The sequence below is a fragment of the Falco biarmicus genome, chromosome 18, assembly GCF_023638135.1.
Source record: "Falco biarmicus isolate bFalBia1 chromosome 18, bFalBia1.pri, whole genome shotgun sequence".
NCBI lineage: Eukaryota > Metazoa > Chordata > Aves > Falconiformes > Falconidae > Falco > Falco biarmicus.
Window position 1 is genome coordinate 329309 of NC_079305.1, and position 17809 is coordinate 347117.

The 17809-nt window shown below is 57.6% G+C and overlaps 1 protein-coding gene across 12 annotated transcripts in view; it reads right to left on the reverse strand.

Moving 5' to 3' along the window:
* The window catches only part of LOC130141083 (2-oxoglutarate dehydrogenase complex component E1), a 37158-nt gene that overhangs the window by 1328 nt on the left and 18021 nt on the right, over window positions 1-17809 (reverse strand). For 7 of the 12 annotated variants that reach the window (XM_056321745.1, XM_056321741.1, XM_056321742.1 and 4 more), the window contains 18 exons: window positions 11579-11694; window positions 10242-10396; window positions 9659-9805; window positions 9098-9188; window positions 7999-8178; window positions 6768-6896; window positions 5985-6164; window positions 5469-5621; window positions 4686-4788; window positions 4346-4474; window positions 3027-3177; window positions 2804-2931; window positions 2542-2720; window positions 2319-2390; window positions 1712-1834; window positions 1069-1141; window positions 260-423; window positions 17-171 (listed from right to left, as the gene is read on the reverse strand). In XM_056321745.1, the coding sequence (XP_056177720.1) occupies window positions 17-171; window positions 260-423; window positions 1069-1141; window positions 1712-1834; window positions 2319-2390; window positions 2542-2720; window positions 2804-2931; window positions 3027-3177; window positions 4346-4474; window positions 4686-4788; window positions 5469-5621; window positions 5985-6164; window positions 6768-6896; window positions 7999-8178; window positions 9098-9188; window positions 9659-9805; window positions 10242-10396; window positions 11579-11694 (2428 nt within the window). Of the gene's footprint in view, window positions 1-16; window positions 172-259; window positions 424-1068; window positions 1142-1711; window positions 1835-2318; window positions 2391-2541; window positions 2721-2803; window positions 2932-3026; window positions 3178-4345; window positions 4475-4685; window positions 4789-5468; window positions 5622-5984; window positions 6165-6767; window positions 6897-7998; window positions 8179-9097; window positions 9189-9658; window positions 9806-10241; window positions 10397-11578; window positions 11695-14123; window positions 14169-17809 lie in introns of all 12 variants that reach the window. The other 5 variants (XM_056321738.1, XM_056321739.1, XM_056321743.1 and 2 more) reach the window with 1 other exon arrangement.

Below are 17809 nucleotides of genomic sequence, written 5' to 3' on the forward strand. Positions count from 1 at the left end.
CCCCCCAAGTTCCTACCAGACGGGCTTGGCGCGGTTGATGGTAGTGCGCAGCCGGGGTTTGACGTAGTCGTAGTAGCCCTGGTTCTTGTGCTCCTCCTGGCACCACACCAGCTCGGCAGCTGGGTACTTCTGGGCTTCCAACTGGAGGAGGTCGAAGGGGAACGGGGAGAGCTGCGGGCAACACGGAGCAGCATCACAGTGGCGCCACGGGAGCAGCACCCCCAGCCCGTGGGCTCAGAGGTGGCCGGACGCTGCTCACCTGCTCCACCCTGGTGATTGCCACGTCGGCCTCCATCTGCCGGGCCTTGCGCTCACGGGTCAGGTCGTAGTAGACCTTGCCAGTGCAGAACAGCACTCGCTTCACCCGCTCAGGACTCTGGGCCGCAGGGCCGCTGTCGGGGATGACACGGAGGAAGTGGGTGCCTGCCACGGGAGAGGGTAGCACCGTCAGCCACAGCAGCCTGCGGCACCGCACCGGCAGCTGCCTGCACCCACATCCCATGCCAGCTCCTCCGGGGACCCCAGCCTGCGCAGGCAAACCGGAGAGGCAGAGCCAGGCAGCTGGTACTGGGTCAGCTCCCAGTACAAACCATCGCAACTCTGTGCAACCTGCGGCTGCCAAATCCGGGTGGCACCGCTCTGGCGGGAAGGGGCTGCTGACGGAGGAAGTGCCACAGCAAAATCTGGAAAGCCGAGCCACCTCTCTCCTGGGCACCAGACTTGGCGCTAACAGGGGGTGGCTCCAATTTGCTGGGTAGATGGGCGCAGCCAGCACACCCCAGCTGCAGCTGGGGCGGGCACGCCGCCTTGGCACTGGAGGGGAGCGGGGAGGGAGGAAGGCAGCCCACGTGCTGCGCTGGCACAGAGCTCTCTGCATGACTGCCTGCGATGCCCCCGTGCCAGCAGCATCAGCCCTGCCCAGCTGCTCTTCGGCACAGGGAGGCCGCTGCCAGGCGGACTTTGCCCGAGGCCACTGGCTCCTGCCCTTCACCCTTCATCCCGCAGATCGGCACGGGGTGGGGGGGGGTGGGAGGGGGGGAGAAATGAGCACCTCCGCGCCGCCCATACCTGGCAGCATGTCGTCAAAGCTGGAGCGGGCTTCGGGGTGGCGCAGCAGCGACTTTGGAGTGAAAATTATCAGCTGGAAGGAGGGGGGAAGAGGCAGAGCAAGGCGGTCAGCCTTGCCAGAAACATCTCCCCTACAAACAAAGGCCAGAGCACCGACCTGCCCATCCTGCCTGGCCCCCCCCCGCCCCCACCCCCCGAGCCCAGGAGCAGCCGCAGATTTGCTCCTCGCTCGGCTGCCGTGCTCTGCCAGATCTGGCATCTGCTTCCAACAGCACCAGCTCTCCCTGTCTGAGCTTCCCCCAGGGAAGAGGCCAAGGTGCTGCCGAAACCTGCTTGGCCCGCAGCTGGAGCTGAAGGCAAGCGGCGGGACTGCACTAGTTACCGATGCCCACCAGCCGGCCGTGGCGCCTGGCCTGCCCACACAGGAAGGGGCCACAGCCACCGCCGCCTGCGCAAGCTGGCCGGCAGCACATCATGCACCAAGCCAGTCCCGAGCACCACGAGGTCCTTGGCCTGGCCAGAGGCAAACTGCCCGTGTTTGCTGCCCATGTGCAAGAACAAGCCCGCCCCAAGTCCCGTCCCCAGGCTCAGCAGGGTCATGGGGCTGCCCTGCCTCGGCAGGCGCAGAGCTGCTGGCACTGACCGGTTTGCGGAAGGGCAGGAGGATCTGGCGCCGGAGGACGTGGAAGAAGTTGGCCGGAGTGGAGCAGTTCACAACAATCCAGTTGCAGTCATAGAGCTGACGCACATCAAAGTCGTCCAGTTTCTGCCTCGGTGAGTGCAGTTCAAGGGATTTCAAGAAACACAAGGTGCCTCTTGGCCTCACAGCTCCAGCAGCGGGGCAAAGAGCAGCACCCAGCCCTCTCTCCCTCCCCTCCCTCTCCAGAGCACATGGACACCCACAGAGACCCGGGAGAGGCTGCAGGTCCGTGCCCCTGCCTTGAGGTGGCCAGCAACACCCCCACCTCCTGCTGCTTTTGGACCCACCTCTGCCTTGCATCCTGCAGCAGCCCCGGGGGTGGTGGAGGTGCACCCTGGGCATGGGGTTCAGCCCCCTTCCCGAAACCCTCCAGCTGCAGCACGAGCCCAGGGCACCCCACACCTCCTGCTACTGGCTCCGCAGCCCCCGCTGCGACCGTAGCACTGTGCAGGGCCCACCCTGGTGGTGTTGCCCCCCTCCCCGTTTCAAGTCAGCAGTTGGATCCAGAACACAGGAGGGCCAGGCTGAGCTCAGCACGGCCGCCACTCACAGGGAAGACGTCAGGATCGTCATTGCACATCTGCAAAAATCGCTCTGGGCGGGCGGAGGAGTGCTCAGGACCCTGCAGGGACCAAGCAGCGGGAGAGTGAGAGGGGGGCGAGGCTAGTGCAAGCAGCTGATGCTAGGCGCTGCCACTGCTGCCCTCAGCTGCTTCTTATGCAGGCCAGACAATGGGCACACCCCTGGGTGCCCGTGAGCTGGGGGCTCCTTACCATGCCCTCCATGCCATGGGGAAGCAGCAGGACAATGCCGTTCTGCCTCACCCACTTGGCCTGCCCGGGACAGATGAACTGGTCAATTATGCACTGGGCGGTGTTGTGGAAGTCCCCAAACTGGGCTTCCCAAAGCACCAGGGCGTTGGGGCTGGCCATGGCAAAGCCCAGCTCAAATCCTGAAGGATGGGAGAGAAGCGAGGGGGTTATCTTCCCAGAGTGGCCTCACCCCTGGGCAGCAAGCACAGACCTCCTCACCCACCGAGGACGCCGTACTCCGACAGAGAGCTGTTGCAGACGGTGTAAGGAGCCTGGTTGGGCCACAGGTGGTTCATGGGGATACAGGTCCTCTTGTCCACATTCTGGTCATGCAGGACATGGTGGCGATGGCTGGAAGAGGGGAAAGCGTTACTTCACCGTCACCCTTCGGATGCCTTCCAGAAAGGCTAGAAGCACCTTTGCAGCCACCAAAAGCATGGCTTTACCTAAACGTCCCCCTCTCAACGTCCTGGCCACTCAGGCGGATGTGGATGCCCTCTTTGAGCAGGGAACCAAACGCCATGTACTCTGCCAGGGCCCAGTCCACTGTCCGGTTCTTCACCATCTCCCCACGGGTTTTCAGGATACGGCTCAAACCTGCCAGGACGGAATACGGCTTGTAGCCCACACAGGAGGGAGTTCCAGTGACACCATGTTTCTCCCACAATCCACCCACGGACTGACAGACTGCAAATGCCTGGAGGTAGAGGAACAGATTCACCTCTGCCACAGGGATGAACCAGGGATGAGGAATCATCCCTGCAAAGAAGGATCGGCTCCAAAGCAGAGCTAGCTCAGTTCACTTCCCTTAACCACAGCTCCCTTGTGAACTAATTCTCATAGACTCACAGGGTGCTCTGGGGTGGAAGGGACTTTCAGAGTCCCTCCTAGTCCAACCCCTCTGCCATGAGCAGGGACGTTTTCACTAGATCAGGTCGCTCAAAGGCCCGTCCAAGCTGGCCTTGAACTCTGCCAGGGATGGGGCACCCACAACTTCTCCGGGCAACCTGTGCCAGCATCTCACCAGCCTCACCGTAAACACTCCTCCTTTATTTATGTCCAATCTAAACCGGCCCTCTTTCGGCTTCAAAGCCTCGCCCCTTGTCCTGTCACTACAGGCCCCCGTGAAGTCTCTCCACATCTTTCTCATAAGCCCCGTTACACACCACAAGGCCGCGGTGAGGTGTTTGTGGAGCCTTCTCCAGGCTGAACACCTCCAACTCACTCAGCCTTTCGGCACAGGAGAGGTGTTCCAGCCCTGCGATCATTTCCATGGCCGCCTCTGGACCTGCTCCAGCAGGCACACACCACACCACAACACAGGGAGCTCCATCTGAACGTAAGGAAGGACTTCTTTACTCTGAGAGGGACAGAGCACTGGCGCAGGCTGCCCAGGGGGGCTGCAGGGTCTCCTTCTCTGGAGACATTCAAAACCCACCTGGATGCAACTCTGCAACCTGCTCTAGCAGAACCTGCTTTAGCAGGGGGTTGGACTAGATGATCCCCAGGTGCCTTCCAACCCCGACCACTCTGTGATCCTGTGAACAGGTCCATTCTGTCCTGCGCTGCGCACCCCAGAGCTGGACACAGTGCTCTGGGGATGGGTCTCGGGAGAACAGAGGGTGAGAATCCATTCCCCCCACCAGCTGGCCACACATATCGAAGCACTGTAGCAGGTCCCTTCATCTCAGGCCATGTTCCAGCCCTATCTCACATCTTCTCCAGAATGAACGCCCAGTTTGGCATAGCTTCCGCAAGCTCCTACCTCCGTGGATAGTGAAATCCTCCACTGGCACTGAGCTGGCCACCTGACCAATGTGCGTCAAGTCCTCTTCGTTCAGACCAGTGGAAGGGCAGGTCATGCTCCGGGGTTGGCCATCCAGAGTGAAGAAACCTGCAGAAGGAGCAGCAGCCCACCATGTTGTGGGAGCCATGCCCAGCTCTCTGTGAAGAGCTCAGATCACGGACACTGTCAAGCAAGGGCGGGGATTGCCAGGAGCGGAGAGCACCACCCCACCAGGGTGATTTACTAGAATATAGCTGTCACAGCTCTAGAGAAGCCAGGGTCTTTGCTAGGGACCTCCAAAACATGGCTAGTGGCTTACCAGGCCAGGGTGAGTCCAGCCAGTGCTTGATGTGCAAGATCTTTTCATCCTTGGATCTCGCATGGGCCTCCTCGCAGATCTTGTCATACTTGGCGATTTCCTCCTGAAAGGCAGAACCAGGAGGCAGAAAAGCATTAGCTTTTAGTTGTCTCCAAACAAGGGTGATGAGCCGGGCGGCCTCGGCGTGAGCTTGCAAGGGTGCTGGAGGACACAGCTGGTCCCCACAGCAGGGCAGCCCCAGGGCCGCACAGCTCAGCCTTAGAGCGCAGAGCTGCTGCCGGAGGCCCCTGTCCCCCTCAGGACAGCCCCGCTGCCATCTGAGCCGGCAACTCACATTCTACCCGAGAGATCCTGCAACGTGGTACCGGGGGCAACAAAGAGCTGGCAGAGCTGCTGCCACGCTTGCTGCCAGGGAGGCAGAACTTGTGCAGGGGACCTGCCCCAGATCCCCCCAGGCCACAGTGAGCCCAAGTGCTGCACAGCCCAGCTCTTCCGTGAGTCGCAGCTGCACTGCAGTGGCCCAGCACCGTATGGCTTGTGCTGCACTGATCACGGGGCATCCTTGAACTACATGTTCCTGTGCTGTTCAGGACGAGCCTTGGCTCCTAACCTGGTTGCTGCCAGGTTTGCATTGCTCACCCATCCCTAGCACAGCTCTGCCAGCTTCAGGTGACAAGCACAAGCAGAAACGGGCATCATTCACACCCAGGTAAGAACCAAACACATAGTTTTTACCCGGAGATGCCGCCTGCAGTTTTCCTTCCAGGCCCCAAGGGACAGTACCTCGTACTCCAGCTGATTTACCACCCCCTGGGAAATCAGCAGCTCTGCATATTTCTGCAGCACTGGCTTCTGTTTCCGGATCTGTTTGTACATCAGGGGCTGCGTGAACATGGGTTCGTCCATCTCGTTGTGGCCATTGCGTCTGTAACAAACCTGCCGGGAAGGGAAAGAGCCTTTGAAAGCAGCTCCTTGCAACCCGCGACTCCAAAAGCAGTCGGAGGTACCTGGATCTCTGTGCTAGGCAGGGTCTGAAACAGCCCAGGAGGGACCCACGCACGTCCTCTCCAATGTGGGAGGCGAGGGCAGGCTCCACACAGAGACAGTGTCACCTCTCCAAGTGCTATTACAGCCTCGTTGCCTTGCTTTACACCATCTCCTCCCTACCATCACGTCAAAAGGGCCAAACAAGCCCTGAGGAGAAACCTCAGCTTTCAGAAAATACACCCCAAGAGGTATCAGCAAGCACCCACAGCAGAGCCACAGCTTTAGGATAAAGCCTTTTGCCACGTTCCTCACCAAATCCACCACCACGTCCTTATGGAAGGTGCTACGCCACTCTGCTGCCACATTGCACACGTAGACGACGGCCTCTGGGTCGTCTGCATTGACGTGGAAAATGGGTGCGTTCACCACACGGGCGACATCGGTTGGGTATGGGGAGGAGCGGGCCATCCGGGGGTCTGTTGTGAACCCAATCTGTAGCAGGTGAGAGGGAACAGGACCAGCACAGCGGTAAGGATTTGGAATATGGCTCTGCTACACAGCTCCTTCTATGGACACTCATAGACTTGGGCCCCTGGGGCAGCTGTTTTACCAGTTCAGGAAAGCACCAGGTGAGCGCACACGGAGCTTCGAGGGCAGCTCGGCTGCTATGCTGAGCTGGGGGCTCCCCCACCATGGCTGCACTGCTCAGTCATAGCACAACCCGCCCGACTCCTGCACCCAGGCACCGCAGCCCGTTCCGGTCCCGGCACCTAGGCTGTTAAGCCGCTGCACCCACAGGGATGGGCTGGCCCCAGTGAAATGTCTCTGGTTTACATGGGGCACAACAGAGCAGCCCTGCGTGACCTCAGACGCCAAGCACCAGGCTGCACCACCTCTGTGCCAGGCTGGACTCAAAAGATGCTCCTGCTGAGTAGCTGGGTGTGGAGTACCCCCTGCTGACCCCAGGATCATGGCTCATGCCAGGAACGTTGGCTGGGAAACAGCTACTGCCTGCTGCCAGCTACCACCTAGACCTGAACCTGCAGGGGCTGATCTGCAACAGACCTGCTTGGACGCAGGGGACTTGCTCCTCACCTGGTTGTTCACCACAACGTGAACAGTGCCGTGGGTGGTGTAGGAGGGAAGGTCGCTCAAGTGGAATGTCTCATACACGATGCCCTGCCCAGCGAAAGCGGCGTCTCCGTGCAGGAGGATGGACATCACCTGGGAGATGTGAAGCCACAGCAGTCAGCAGGGGCTCTGTGGGGCTGGCAGGCAGAGGCAGCCACCAGGAAAGGGCCCAAGTCTCATCCCCGTGAGCCTTTGGCGTCCCAGACAGGACATGGAGCAGCTCGCCAATGCATCTGATGCTTTCTCAGGGGATCGGAGAGGGGCCAGCCACGATGGGCGCGACTGCCAGGGAGAAGGTCGTGGCCACCGGTTTCCCCCCCACGCCAGGACAGCACACTTGGGATGCCTCAGCCAGGCAGCGGGACGGCACCTGGCGCACAGCACCTGGGAGGCGAGCCCCATTCCCAGACACACACATCTCAAAGCAAAGCCTTTTGTTGACGGGGGAAGACAAGAAAAATGCCCCTTTCCCCCATGCTTTCACTCCAGAAGACCTCTGGGCAGGATCTAGGCCAGAAGCTAGCTCCAACTTCAGTGACGTTACTTTGCTATCATACCCAGGGGCTGGCTGAGGACACCGCCTGTCAGATGAGGACAGTTTGTCTATTTATATCCAGCCCTTGGGGTGTAGGAGGAAGGGAAGCACTTTTGATCTCACCCTTCCACTTCTTGGTGTTGGAGATAGGTCTGTGATGAATCAGACCACAAATAAACCCCCCCGCAGCCCGCTCCCCTCCTGCTCTCCCACCTGGGTGTGGAGAGCTGCCTCCTGCTGCCGGCTCCAGCTTTCCCAGCCCCAGGAATGGTTATCCCCGGTCAGGCTGAGATCCCTCAGCTTGAGACTCCTAGTGCCGAGTCCCCCAAGCTGCCATGCTTGGATTGGCTTTTGGGAGTGCCCCTCATTTCCCTGCTTTCCAACCAGGAGTTTGGGCATCTGCTGCTCCCCGCAGCCTGGCTGAGCCAGTTGGCTCAAAGACTGAGGAAGCAGCAACGGGAGCCCGGGGTGGGCGAGCCCCTGCCAAAGTTGTCCCCAAAGACAGTGGTGAAGGATGGCAGAGCAAAGTCAGGGTGACGGCAGGGAAAGGGGCACAGCAAACAAACACCAGCTGGGTTTTTTCGCTTCCCACCAACCTGCCTCCCACCAAACCCCATCTGGCCCGGGCCACTTCATTGTGGGTGTCTCAGCACCACTCACCTTCTTCCCTTCCGTGTCCCCGCAGTAAAACTGCTCTGCTTTAGTCTTGCCCTGAACAACGGGATCAGCTGCCTCCAAGTGCGAAGGATTTGCCACCAAGGAAAGGGTGATATTCCTGTCAGTGACACGGTTAATCCGCCGGTGGTACATTCCCAGATGGTACTTCACATCACCGGAGCCCTGATGGAGGGGAGAGGAGAGTCACCCCGAGGAACCTGGGTGGCTGTGGGGGCACAGGAGACCTGAAGCAGGATGGCACTGACCCCAGGGGCTGGAAAAAGGGGGCATTTTCTGGAGGCGGTGGCAGAAGGCAGCAGGCACTCACTTTAGGAACTGACCTGGCACCCAGCAAAGCAAAAGTAGCCTGTTCCAGGTGCCAAACCACCCACACACCTCAGACACACATCAAGCCCATCTAGGTAAGGTTTAAGGTGCAGGGGAAGGACCAAGTGTGGGGAGTTTGGGGAAGACACTGGAAAACATGTCACGCTCACCCAAGCTCTATTCACCCTGCAGCAGTACAGCTGTCACTGGCACTGCTCGCAATATGCACCTTGACACCCCAGGGTGCTGCTTTCTCACCTCAAAACCCCATCTGAAGGGCACAGCAGGATAAAGCCAGCCCAGCCCAGCTTTCCAAAAGCCAAATGATCCCATCTTATGATGCTGGAAGCTTTGGAACACGAGTGCACACACAAGCGACTCAAGCCTTGGGGCTTTTGCATCTGCTTTAGGGCCCCATATGGGGGCCGGGGGCTGCTGCAAGGGTACAAGCCAACCCCTGCTCCCAGCTGCCTTCCCCTCACCTCGCCGTGCACCTCAAGGCTGCTTTATGCCCATGGAGAGCCGCTGACCAGCCAGCCCGTGCTGGAGACACCAGCAGCAGCCAGGGCACGTCACCCCCAGGACAGGCAAGGACAGACCAGCACTGGCACCAACACGAAGGCTACAGTCGCACAGGTATGCGTGGAAACCCTTGCGATGCCGACGCCACCCAGTGACACCAGTGACCCAGTCCAGCTCATTCTGCACAGGCACACACCCAGGGACCACACGGGGACAGGCAACAGCAACCAGCTACAGAGAGGAGAAGACTCACCTCATCAGCAGCCTCCAGCTTGGAGTCAAACTGGCAGAAGATCTGCTCCAGCTCTTTCCTGATCACGTTGGCAAGAACATTGAGGCGTCCCCTGTAAAAGCAAGACCATTGTTGGCCACCGGCCAACTTGGCATCGAGTGCAGACGGTGACTTGCCATCCCCCCATCAAGCAGAGGTGGTGCGCAACCCTGCACCTCCTGCGATGGCTGTAGGGTCACCCAGGGAGGGCTTTCCCGAGAAGGAGACTGCAGACCCCTCAGCACAGGGACGGACCGCCCCATCCTGACAGCTGCCCCAAAGTGGGCAGGCTGGATCCTGCTCTGGGATTCCAGCTCTGCCGACGGAGCACCACGCCCCTCCAGGTGGATTTACAAACTAGCTGAAGCTGAAAGCGCAGCCATGAGCGGAGAGCAGCCAAGGCCTGAGCTCTCCAGCTAAGGTTCACCCCCAGGCAAGACCAGTTAGGTGATGGCAGAAACCGGTGTGCCCTCCAGTACCGAACCCCGGCTGCAACCCCCTCCTCCACGCCCCAAGCATCACCACGGAGAGAGGCAGGATTACCTGTGGGGCATTCCCATGATAACATAATCCACTCCCTTCTCGCTTGACTTATCAATAATGGTCTTTAAGGCTGGGATCAGCACTTCACAGCCCTCCAGACCAAAACGCTTCTCTGAAGACCATTTCCGATGAAGGAACTCCTCAAACCTGGAAGGCAAAGAGAGAGTGGGATCAGTGCCAGGGCTACAGCTGAGGGCAGAAACCAGAGAAAGGATGGGGACCACAGCAGGGGAGCCACAGCATCAAGTGATGCTTTAGCAGGCATCGTGCAGCAGCCCAGTCACCCTGGTCTCCCGCAGAGCTTGGCTGGCCGCTCCCCCACCCCAACAGTGTGCTGCACTTCAACCTTATTTTTAGGTTTCAGGATCTTTTATTGTCTTTCAGGATCACCCACATTTGCAGGTTCTTTGCCAGCACCTGAGCCTGCCAACCCAGCAGGTCACTGGCATCACCCTGCTGATTAAGCCAACCGTGACAGATGACGACAGATGACGTCAGATGGTGACTGCCTCACTCCAGCTGGGAGCAAACCACCCCAGGCAGCAAGGGAAGATAAGGAGAAGGTGAAGGCCCCCCAGGGTACCTGGTAGAGCGGACCAGCCTGGCCAGCAGCGTGCGTTTCTCTTCATTGGTAAACTGCATGATGCCCGGAGTCTCAAACTTCTGCCGGATCCACTGGCACTGCTCCAGGTCGTTGATAAACATGAACTCTACACCGATGTGCTGGCAGTACGCCATCTGCCCCAAGGGGAGGAGAAGGGCCATGAGACAACAGCCAGGGCTGTAGGACCTCCTCACCCCTCGGCAAAGACAGGCACATGTGGCATCGTATGGGACCGGGGTGCCAGGGACTCTCTGATCCCTCTCTTCAGCCTTCCAGCAAGACAAAGAGCCCTCTTGCACCAGTGGAGACACAAACCCTCCTGCCTGGCAGCCCCACCACGCTGCCTGAACGCCCGCAAGTGCTGCCTGCGGCAGTGGCCCAGGGGACCCATGAGCAGGGCCGGGCAGCCAGCACCGTGCCAGCCCCCCTGCGGAAGCCCCATCTGAACTGTTCTCCCAGGAAAGGTGACGTGGCAGAGGACAACCTGGGATGCTGGGGGGCAGCTTGGAAACTGCACACGACCCAGCATCAAAATGTTTAATTCCCTTTCCCCAGTGGGCCCTGGACCAGACCCTCAAGTGCTTTACATCCACCTTGGAGGCATGTTTTCCCTCTTGGTGGCATCAGCTGTGGCATCAGGTCCACAACACCACTTCTCATGGCAGGGAGACAATCAGCAAAACAACCAGCCCCAACAAATAAGGAGCCCGTTCTTACAGCTTGTCTAAGATGTCGGTGCAGCTTTGCTTCTCCCAAGGTCAACCTGCCTTGGCAGAGAACATCTGAGCAAGTCCGCAGCTTGCCTGAGAGCTGTCTGCGCTCTCAGACCAGGCAGAATAGGATACGAAATTTGGCAGGAAAGGGGAACTGGCTGCAAGAGGTGGAAGCCCCAGCCCCAGGTTGGAGCTCCTCCTGCACCGAGGCCCTCCAAGAGGCCACCACGCAGGGCAGCCTCCTCCTCCAGCCCGCTCCTGTGCTCTCCCAGCACAGTTTGCTGCTTTCAACTCGAAAGCAGCTGGAGAGGTTTCAATAAATGAACTGTTCAGCTGCCTGGGATTTGTTCCACCTTGGGTAGAGCAAATACGTTGCCCCAATGCAGCACGAAGCTGGAGGTGATCAGAGGTGAACAGGTAACATGGGGCAGCTGGCAAAAGTGGGGCAAGCACCGAGGAGCAGCTCCCAACGTGAAAGGCTTAAGACCTGCAGGTTGGCCCAGGCTGCAGGCAGCAGCCGGACCCAGGACCTTCAAAAAGCAACTACTCTGCCCCAGCCCCGTCTGCAAACAGGTCTTGCAGAGCCCCCCCTGCCCTCCTCACCTCCAGCCGACGGATGATCTCACGGAGCGGAAGAGCCGATTCGTTTCCACCAATGAAAGTGGTTGTGGGCAAGTGGAAGACCTTGTCGAGGTCAGACTCATCCAGCCCGTAAAAGCCTGCAGGATTTTTCATGGGTGGGACAAGCGAAAGCAAGAGAGAAAAGGAAGGAAGGGGGATGGGGGGGGACACCGTCACGCAGGGACCGGGTGCAATTGGGAGAGGCGGGGAAGGGACAAAAAAAGCAGCATAAAACCAAAAATAAGCATGAGGGAGGTTTATACAGGTAAAATCCAAGCCATAATTAAACAAAAAGACATTGAGCACAGAACAAGGTTATTATGAAAGGTAACGCAGGAAGTGAAAACACAAAGCAATATATGCATATATATATGTATATGTATGTGCAGGTAAACCAGCAATTAAAATCCAGGGTAAGAGTCAGGAAGTTTGTAGCCCCAAGAACACAAAAAATACACCACAAATTGTAACAGAGGGGAGAGAACGGGAACAGGAATTGAAGAGGAGTCACCGAGCACAACAGAGGTGTCACCACATGGTGGGAATTAAAAATGAAGAGTCAACGCAAGAGAAGGAAACGGTTAAAACAGACAAACCCCAAAGAGGGAGAGAAAGAGAAGCAAAAGAGAGAAAACGGCATCAGGGCTCTGCGATGACGGACTCTCCTGAATAGCTCAGCCTGGCAGTAGGGCAGCCAGCTGGCCCCTCAGGGGTTTTGGTGCCCAGATACCCCCTCACCCAATTAACAGCCTCTCAATTAGGGGGTTAGCCTAGCTCTGCTCAGCAAACTCCCTCCTTCTAGGTCCTGGCACCTGGTGGTTTGTAGGTGGCTGCTGCTTGCGGCAGGTGGGGCTGCGGGGAGCTGGGCTGTGCCTGGAGAAGGTGCTGAGCAGTGCTCAGAGCTGAGCATCGAGCTGTAGAGCTGCAGACAGGCCCCGACACCACCCACGGCTGCAACAGCGTCGGCAGGGCCCTGCCAGGGCCCGCAGCAGCTCCACAGCACCCCAAAGCCATCGGAGGTGCCTCAGCACCCGCTGACATTCATGGCTGTCTTTGGGGAAACTGAGGCACGGAGGAGGAGTGGCAATGAACTCGCTGGGCTGATGCAGCAAGGCAGAAGTGGAGCCGGGAAGGGCCGTCCCAGGACCCTTGGGAAGCAGGAGTCTGGCTGGAAGGGGCGGGCGAGCAGAGCTGCCCGCTGCTGGCCCACAGCCCTGAAGCCCTTCTCGGGCTCCTGTTCCTTGCCCCCCGCAGAGCCAGGTTTCAGGGCATTTTCTAACCCAGGGCAGGAGCCACAGAGGAGGCAGCTGCCACCGCTCCTCCCGGCTCCCTTCACGCCACCCAGTGCCCCAGCTGGGGGCTCCTGCAGGGAGGGTACAGGGGATGCCACCTGCAAGCGCTGCAGGGCAGCGTAACCCACCTTCCTCTGAGCAAAGGGAGGCAAAAATCAGACCCTCCTGGGCTGGCCCTCCTTGAACTTCACCTTAAAAAGAGTCTGGCCCTCGCTCTCTGGTCAGGAACAGAGGATGAGCTGAAGATGGGGCTGGCCACCGCTCGTCCCTGTGCAGCCTCAAGCACAGTGCTTGCCGGCGGCTGGCAACACCCACAGCAAGCCTGGAGCAGAGGTTTTCCTGGTTGCCACTGCCGTCCATCCCCTGCTCTGCCCACACGACCCTCCTGGGCACTGCCAGCGCCAGGGAAAGGAATTAAGCTGGACCCCGGGGAGCTCAGCTCCAGAGCGGTGGTGCCTGGAAGCATCGAGCCGCAGCTGGCAGCCGCTGCGGGTTTGGCCCCATGTCTCCAGGACCTCTCTGTGGCTCCTAGGCAAAGAGAAGCCCTGGGGAGAGGTGGCGTTAGTACGCACCATCCCAGAGAAACCGCTGGTTGGAGGTTTCAGGGAAGCTTCAGGTAACTTGCTGTGGCTCCCACCCTGCAGCACAGGGCTCCGGCTCGCTCTGCCATGCTGGTTTGAAGATTCAGGCACGCTCCGGGGGGGGGAGCGGGTATCAGATTTTGCAAGGAGTTTCCAGGGCTCTAAGCATCTCTGCTTCTGCTTTGCTGCAGCCTGCCAGCCTTTTTTTGACAGTGCTCAGTATTTATAGGCAGCAATACCATCAGACGGGAGGGGAGGCTAGCGATGAGCAGCCAAATTTTCACCATGACAAAACCAGGGCAGAGTCAGAAGACAGCTTGGATTTTTAGAAGACTTGAACCAATTGGGGAGATTGAGGCCTTGTAAAATGAACATTCACAACAAAACGTGTAGTCTAGCAAGCTAGGCATGCAAACACACAGTATGGAAAAGGCCAGCAAGGCTCTAAATTGGGGATCTCTACAGGTGAAGCATCACTAACCGAGCACCTACATCAAGACTTTTAGCGGGACAAATTAAAAATAAGCATGTTACAAAACTCAAGAGTGGTGTGAGACGGGAGGGGTCCGCTTTATCAGCTTGGTTCATGCCCAGAATAACCTATTCAAAGAGAGTCCTGCACTCCAGAGGGTTAAAGGCTCATTAATTGCATACCTCCTACTGTTAACACTCTCAGCCGCTCCTTGAACACTGCGAGATCTGGGGTGGGTAGGGGAAGGGGGTGCAGAAAGGGAGAAGACAGAGAGACGCAGTCAAAGTTAGTAAAAAAAAAAACAAACCTGGAACTGTGAGAACTAGTCATGGAAAGCACAAGTCAAAAAAATACAGTATTTAAAATACAGTCAAAAACCATCAGAGGCAAAAGGGTTGGGATGGAGGACGACTACGCGCTAGGTGGAAAAGAAATCCCGGTGGAAAGTCTGGTGAGAGGAGGGAGGGGCAGGGAGAGGAATGGGGGGCATCAGACACTGGGGAGCAGTTGAGCTGCATGGTTTGAGATCTCCTGTCACGTGCACCCCTCGGATGACAGAGGGAGACCGCCCACCACGGCCTCTTCACCTGCTACCTTCTTCACCAAAAAGCACCTTCCCAACAAGCTGCATCAAGGGCAGCGCTATCCGCCACAGAGCAGCGAGATGCCTCCCGGCAACATCTGCTCCCAGAGGGTTTCGCTCTGCTCATCGCTAACCAGATTTCAAGGTCACCCCCAAGGAGGCACCGCTACTGCCTACACACAGGCAGGAAGGGGATCAGGGTGTTAATGAGCAGGCCGTTAATGAGGAAGACCAGCACCGAGGCAGGCACGCACAATGCCATCATTTCTCGAGCATGCTCAGCACAGGCGGGAGCGCCGGCGCACCGTGCCGGATGCAGGCAGGGCTGCCGGAGTGGCGGGCAGCGTGCGTCACTGGAGCTGTGCCTCCCGGCTAGGTTAGGTGACCCAAGTGCCTCAATCTCACCTGGGTTACAAGAAATGCTTTGAACACACTTCTCCTTTCAGTCAGCGGGGGAAAATCACACGTTTGGGTGAGATGTTTGGGTAGTAAGGTCTCCAGCTGGGGAAAGGGGAGGTGGCAGTGCTCCCAGCGCATCTCCCAGCAGGGGCTTGCCTGGCTCTTCCCAAGCTGGAGGACTATTTCCTTCCATTCCACCGGGCAAGAGGCACGAGCAGCTGCCTTCCACAGAGAGACAGACAGACGGACAGACACTCAGACACACACTGCCTTCCAGGCACCACCTGGATTTCAGTGTGCCAAGCTATTATTTCCTTGAACAGGTCACATCAAGTTCCTGCAGTCATCTTGTCCTTGTTTTACACCACTTACCATGCCGGATCAGCTGCAGCAGAAAACCAGGATGAGATGACTTTTGTTTTTTGGTTTGGTTTTCTTTTTTTTTTTCAAATGGAAAAGACAAGAGAAAGAGGAAGTTGGTGGCTCCAGCCCCACCACTTGTCAGACCGAGTACCCCCAGGGAAGCTTTCTCCCCTTTACATTTTCCCCAAAGCTCACACTGCTTAATCCAAAGAAGCTTACAAACCAGACACAAACCAGTTGCTAAACAAAAGGCAACTGAGAAGAAAGATCAATTTCTGAGATTACCCATGCAGCTCCTTTGAATTACAGCAGTGCTGGGCCATGGTTTAAGCTGCTGGCAGTAGAACTTGCACCACAAAAGCTGACCTTTAAGGATTTCACTGCTCAGAAAGAGGAAACAAGATCGTTTCCAAGTTTCAAAACCACTCCTGTTATTAACTGCTCTGTCAAGTGTTAAGAAATACTCTTTCAAAGCAAAATAAGCCAGCAGGATCTGCTTAGAAATTGGCTTTCTCTGCCACAAGCCGGCAACACCCGATCTTGGGCTCAGCCGGAGCTCTGCCCACGCTCCGCACCAGCGCTGCTCTCTTCCCCTCACGCTAAGCACAGTTTGCAAGCTACATTTGCCAAGTTGTATTCTAAGACTGACCAGATGAGGCTTTCCAGGATAAGAAGACCAGAGGAAAGTATTCAGTATAAATAATACTTACAGCAAGATAATAAAGCCTCCTTTGGCTGGACATAGCCAGCCGTTTGAGTCCTACCACGAGACACACCCCCAGCATGAGCTAGTGGCTGATAGCAGCATAGCTTGTTTCCAGGACTCATTATTTCCAGCGAATTCACGGATTCCTGGTAATTCAACCAACACCAGGAACTGCAATGACAGACGCTTTGGTATGAAAGCCACAAAGGAACCAAAATTAAACAACACTTGGCTCAGACACGGAGGTCGCAGGCCGAGATTCTCTTCCAGCTGATGCCTACAGACCAGCCATGCCTGAACTCCTTCCACCGCGGGGAGCCCAACTGGGTCACGCTGCTGGGCTCATGACCGCTCACCCAGGAGGAACAGGAAAAATGGAGCTTGTATCGCTGTACCTGGATTCTGTTACAGCTGACGATGCTGTCAGCCCAGCTCTGCAGTTGGGGCTCCAAGAGAGGACCTGCTCTTGGGTCACTTTGGGCTCTTCTTCCTCTGCAGCAAGGATGCTGCTGGAGCACACCTTGCTTCAGAGGAACCACGGCGTCAAAGCAGAAGAAAAGCCCTCTGAACTGACATTTGCCATTGAAGCAGCCCTGTGACTTCAATGTCACAAAGTGGAAACAAGCAAGGAGCAGTGTCCCTCAAGGGTCCATACTGGGACCAATACGGTTTAATGTCTTAATTAGCGTGGACAATGGGATTGACAGCGCCCTCTGCCCGGCTGCAGGTGACACCAAGCTGAGTGGTACAGTCCATAAGACTTGAGGGAAGGGATGCCATCCAGAGGGACCTCGGCAGGCTGGAGGAGTGGGCCCATGTGAAGTTTATGCAGTTCAACAGGGCCAAGTGCAAGGATCAGGGCAATCTCCAGCCCCAGCACAGACTGGGGAACGGACAGATGGACGGACGGACAGATGGATGGGTGGATGGACGGAGAGCAGTCCTGCAGAGAAGCACCTGGAGATGCTGGTGGGTGACAAATCGGACATGAGACAGCAGCGTGCCCTTGCAGCCCATAAAGCCAAACACATCCTGGGCTGCATCCAAAGAAGCGTGGCCAACAGGTACGGGGAAGGGATTCTTCCTCTCTACTCCCCTCTCTTGAGACTCCACATGGTGCTCTGCATCCAGCTCTGGGGTCCCCAGCACAAGACAGACAAGGACCTGCTGGAGCAGGTCCAGAGGCGGCCATGGAAATGATCGCAGGGCTGGAACACCTCTCCTGTGCCGAAAGGCTGAGTGAGTTGGAGGTGTTCAGCCTGGAGAAGGCTCCACAAACACCTCACCGCGGCCTTTTGGTGTGTAACGGGGCTTATGAGAAAGATGTGGAGAGACTTCACGGGGGCCTGTAGTGACAGGACAAGGGGCGAGGCTTTGAAGCCGAAAGAGGGCCGGTTTAGATTGGACATAAATAAAGGAGGAGTGTTTACGGTGAGGCTGGTGAGATGCTGGCACAGGTTGCCCGGAGAAGTTGTGGGTGCCCCATCCCTGGCAGAGTTCAAGGCCAGCTTGGACGGGCCTTTGAGCGACCTGATCTAGTGAAAACGTCCCTGCTCATGGCAGAGGGGTTGGACTAGGAGGGACTCTGAAAGTCCCTTCCACCCCAGAGCACCCTGTGAGTCTATGACTTACTGATCAGCATGGTAACTGCTCCCCACACCCAGCTCCCTTTTCTCCTAAGGGAGAGCAGTCACTGCTACCACTTGCAGCCGTCCGGCTCTGGGTTTCATGCAGACCCTGCTTTCCTCTCAAAAGGGAAACACATCCAACAGGCACAGGGCTTCAGGGCTCTCTGTTGCTGTGATTCAGAAGGATCG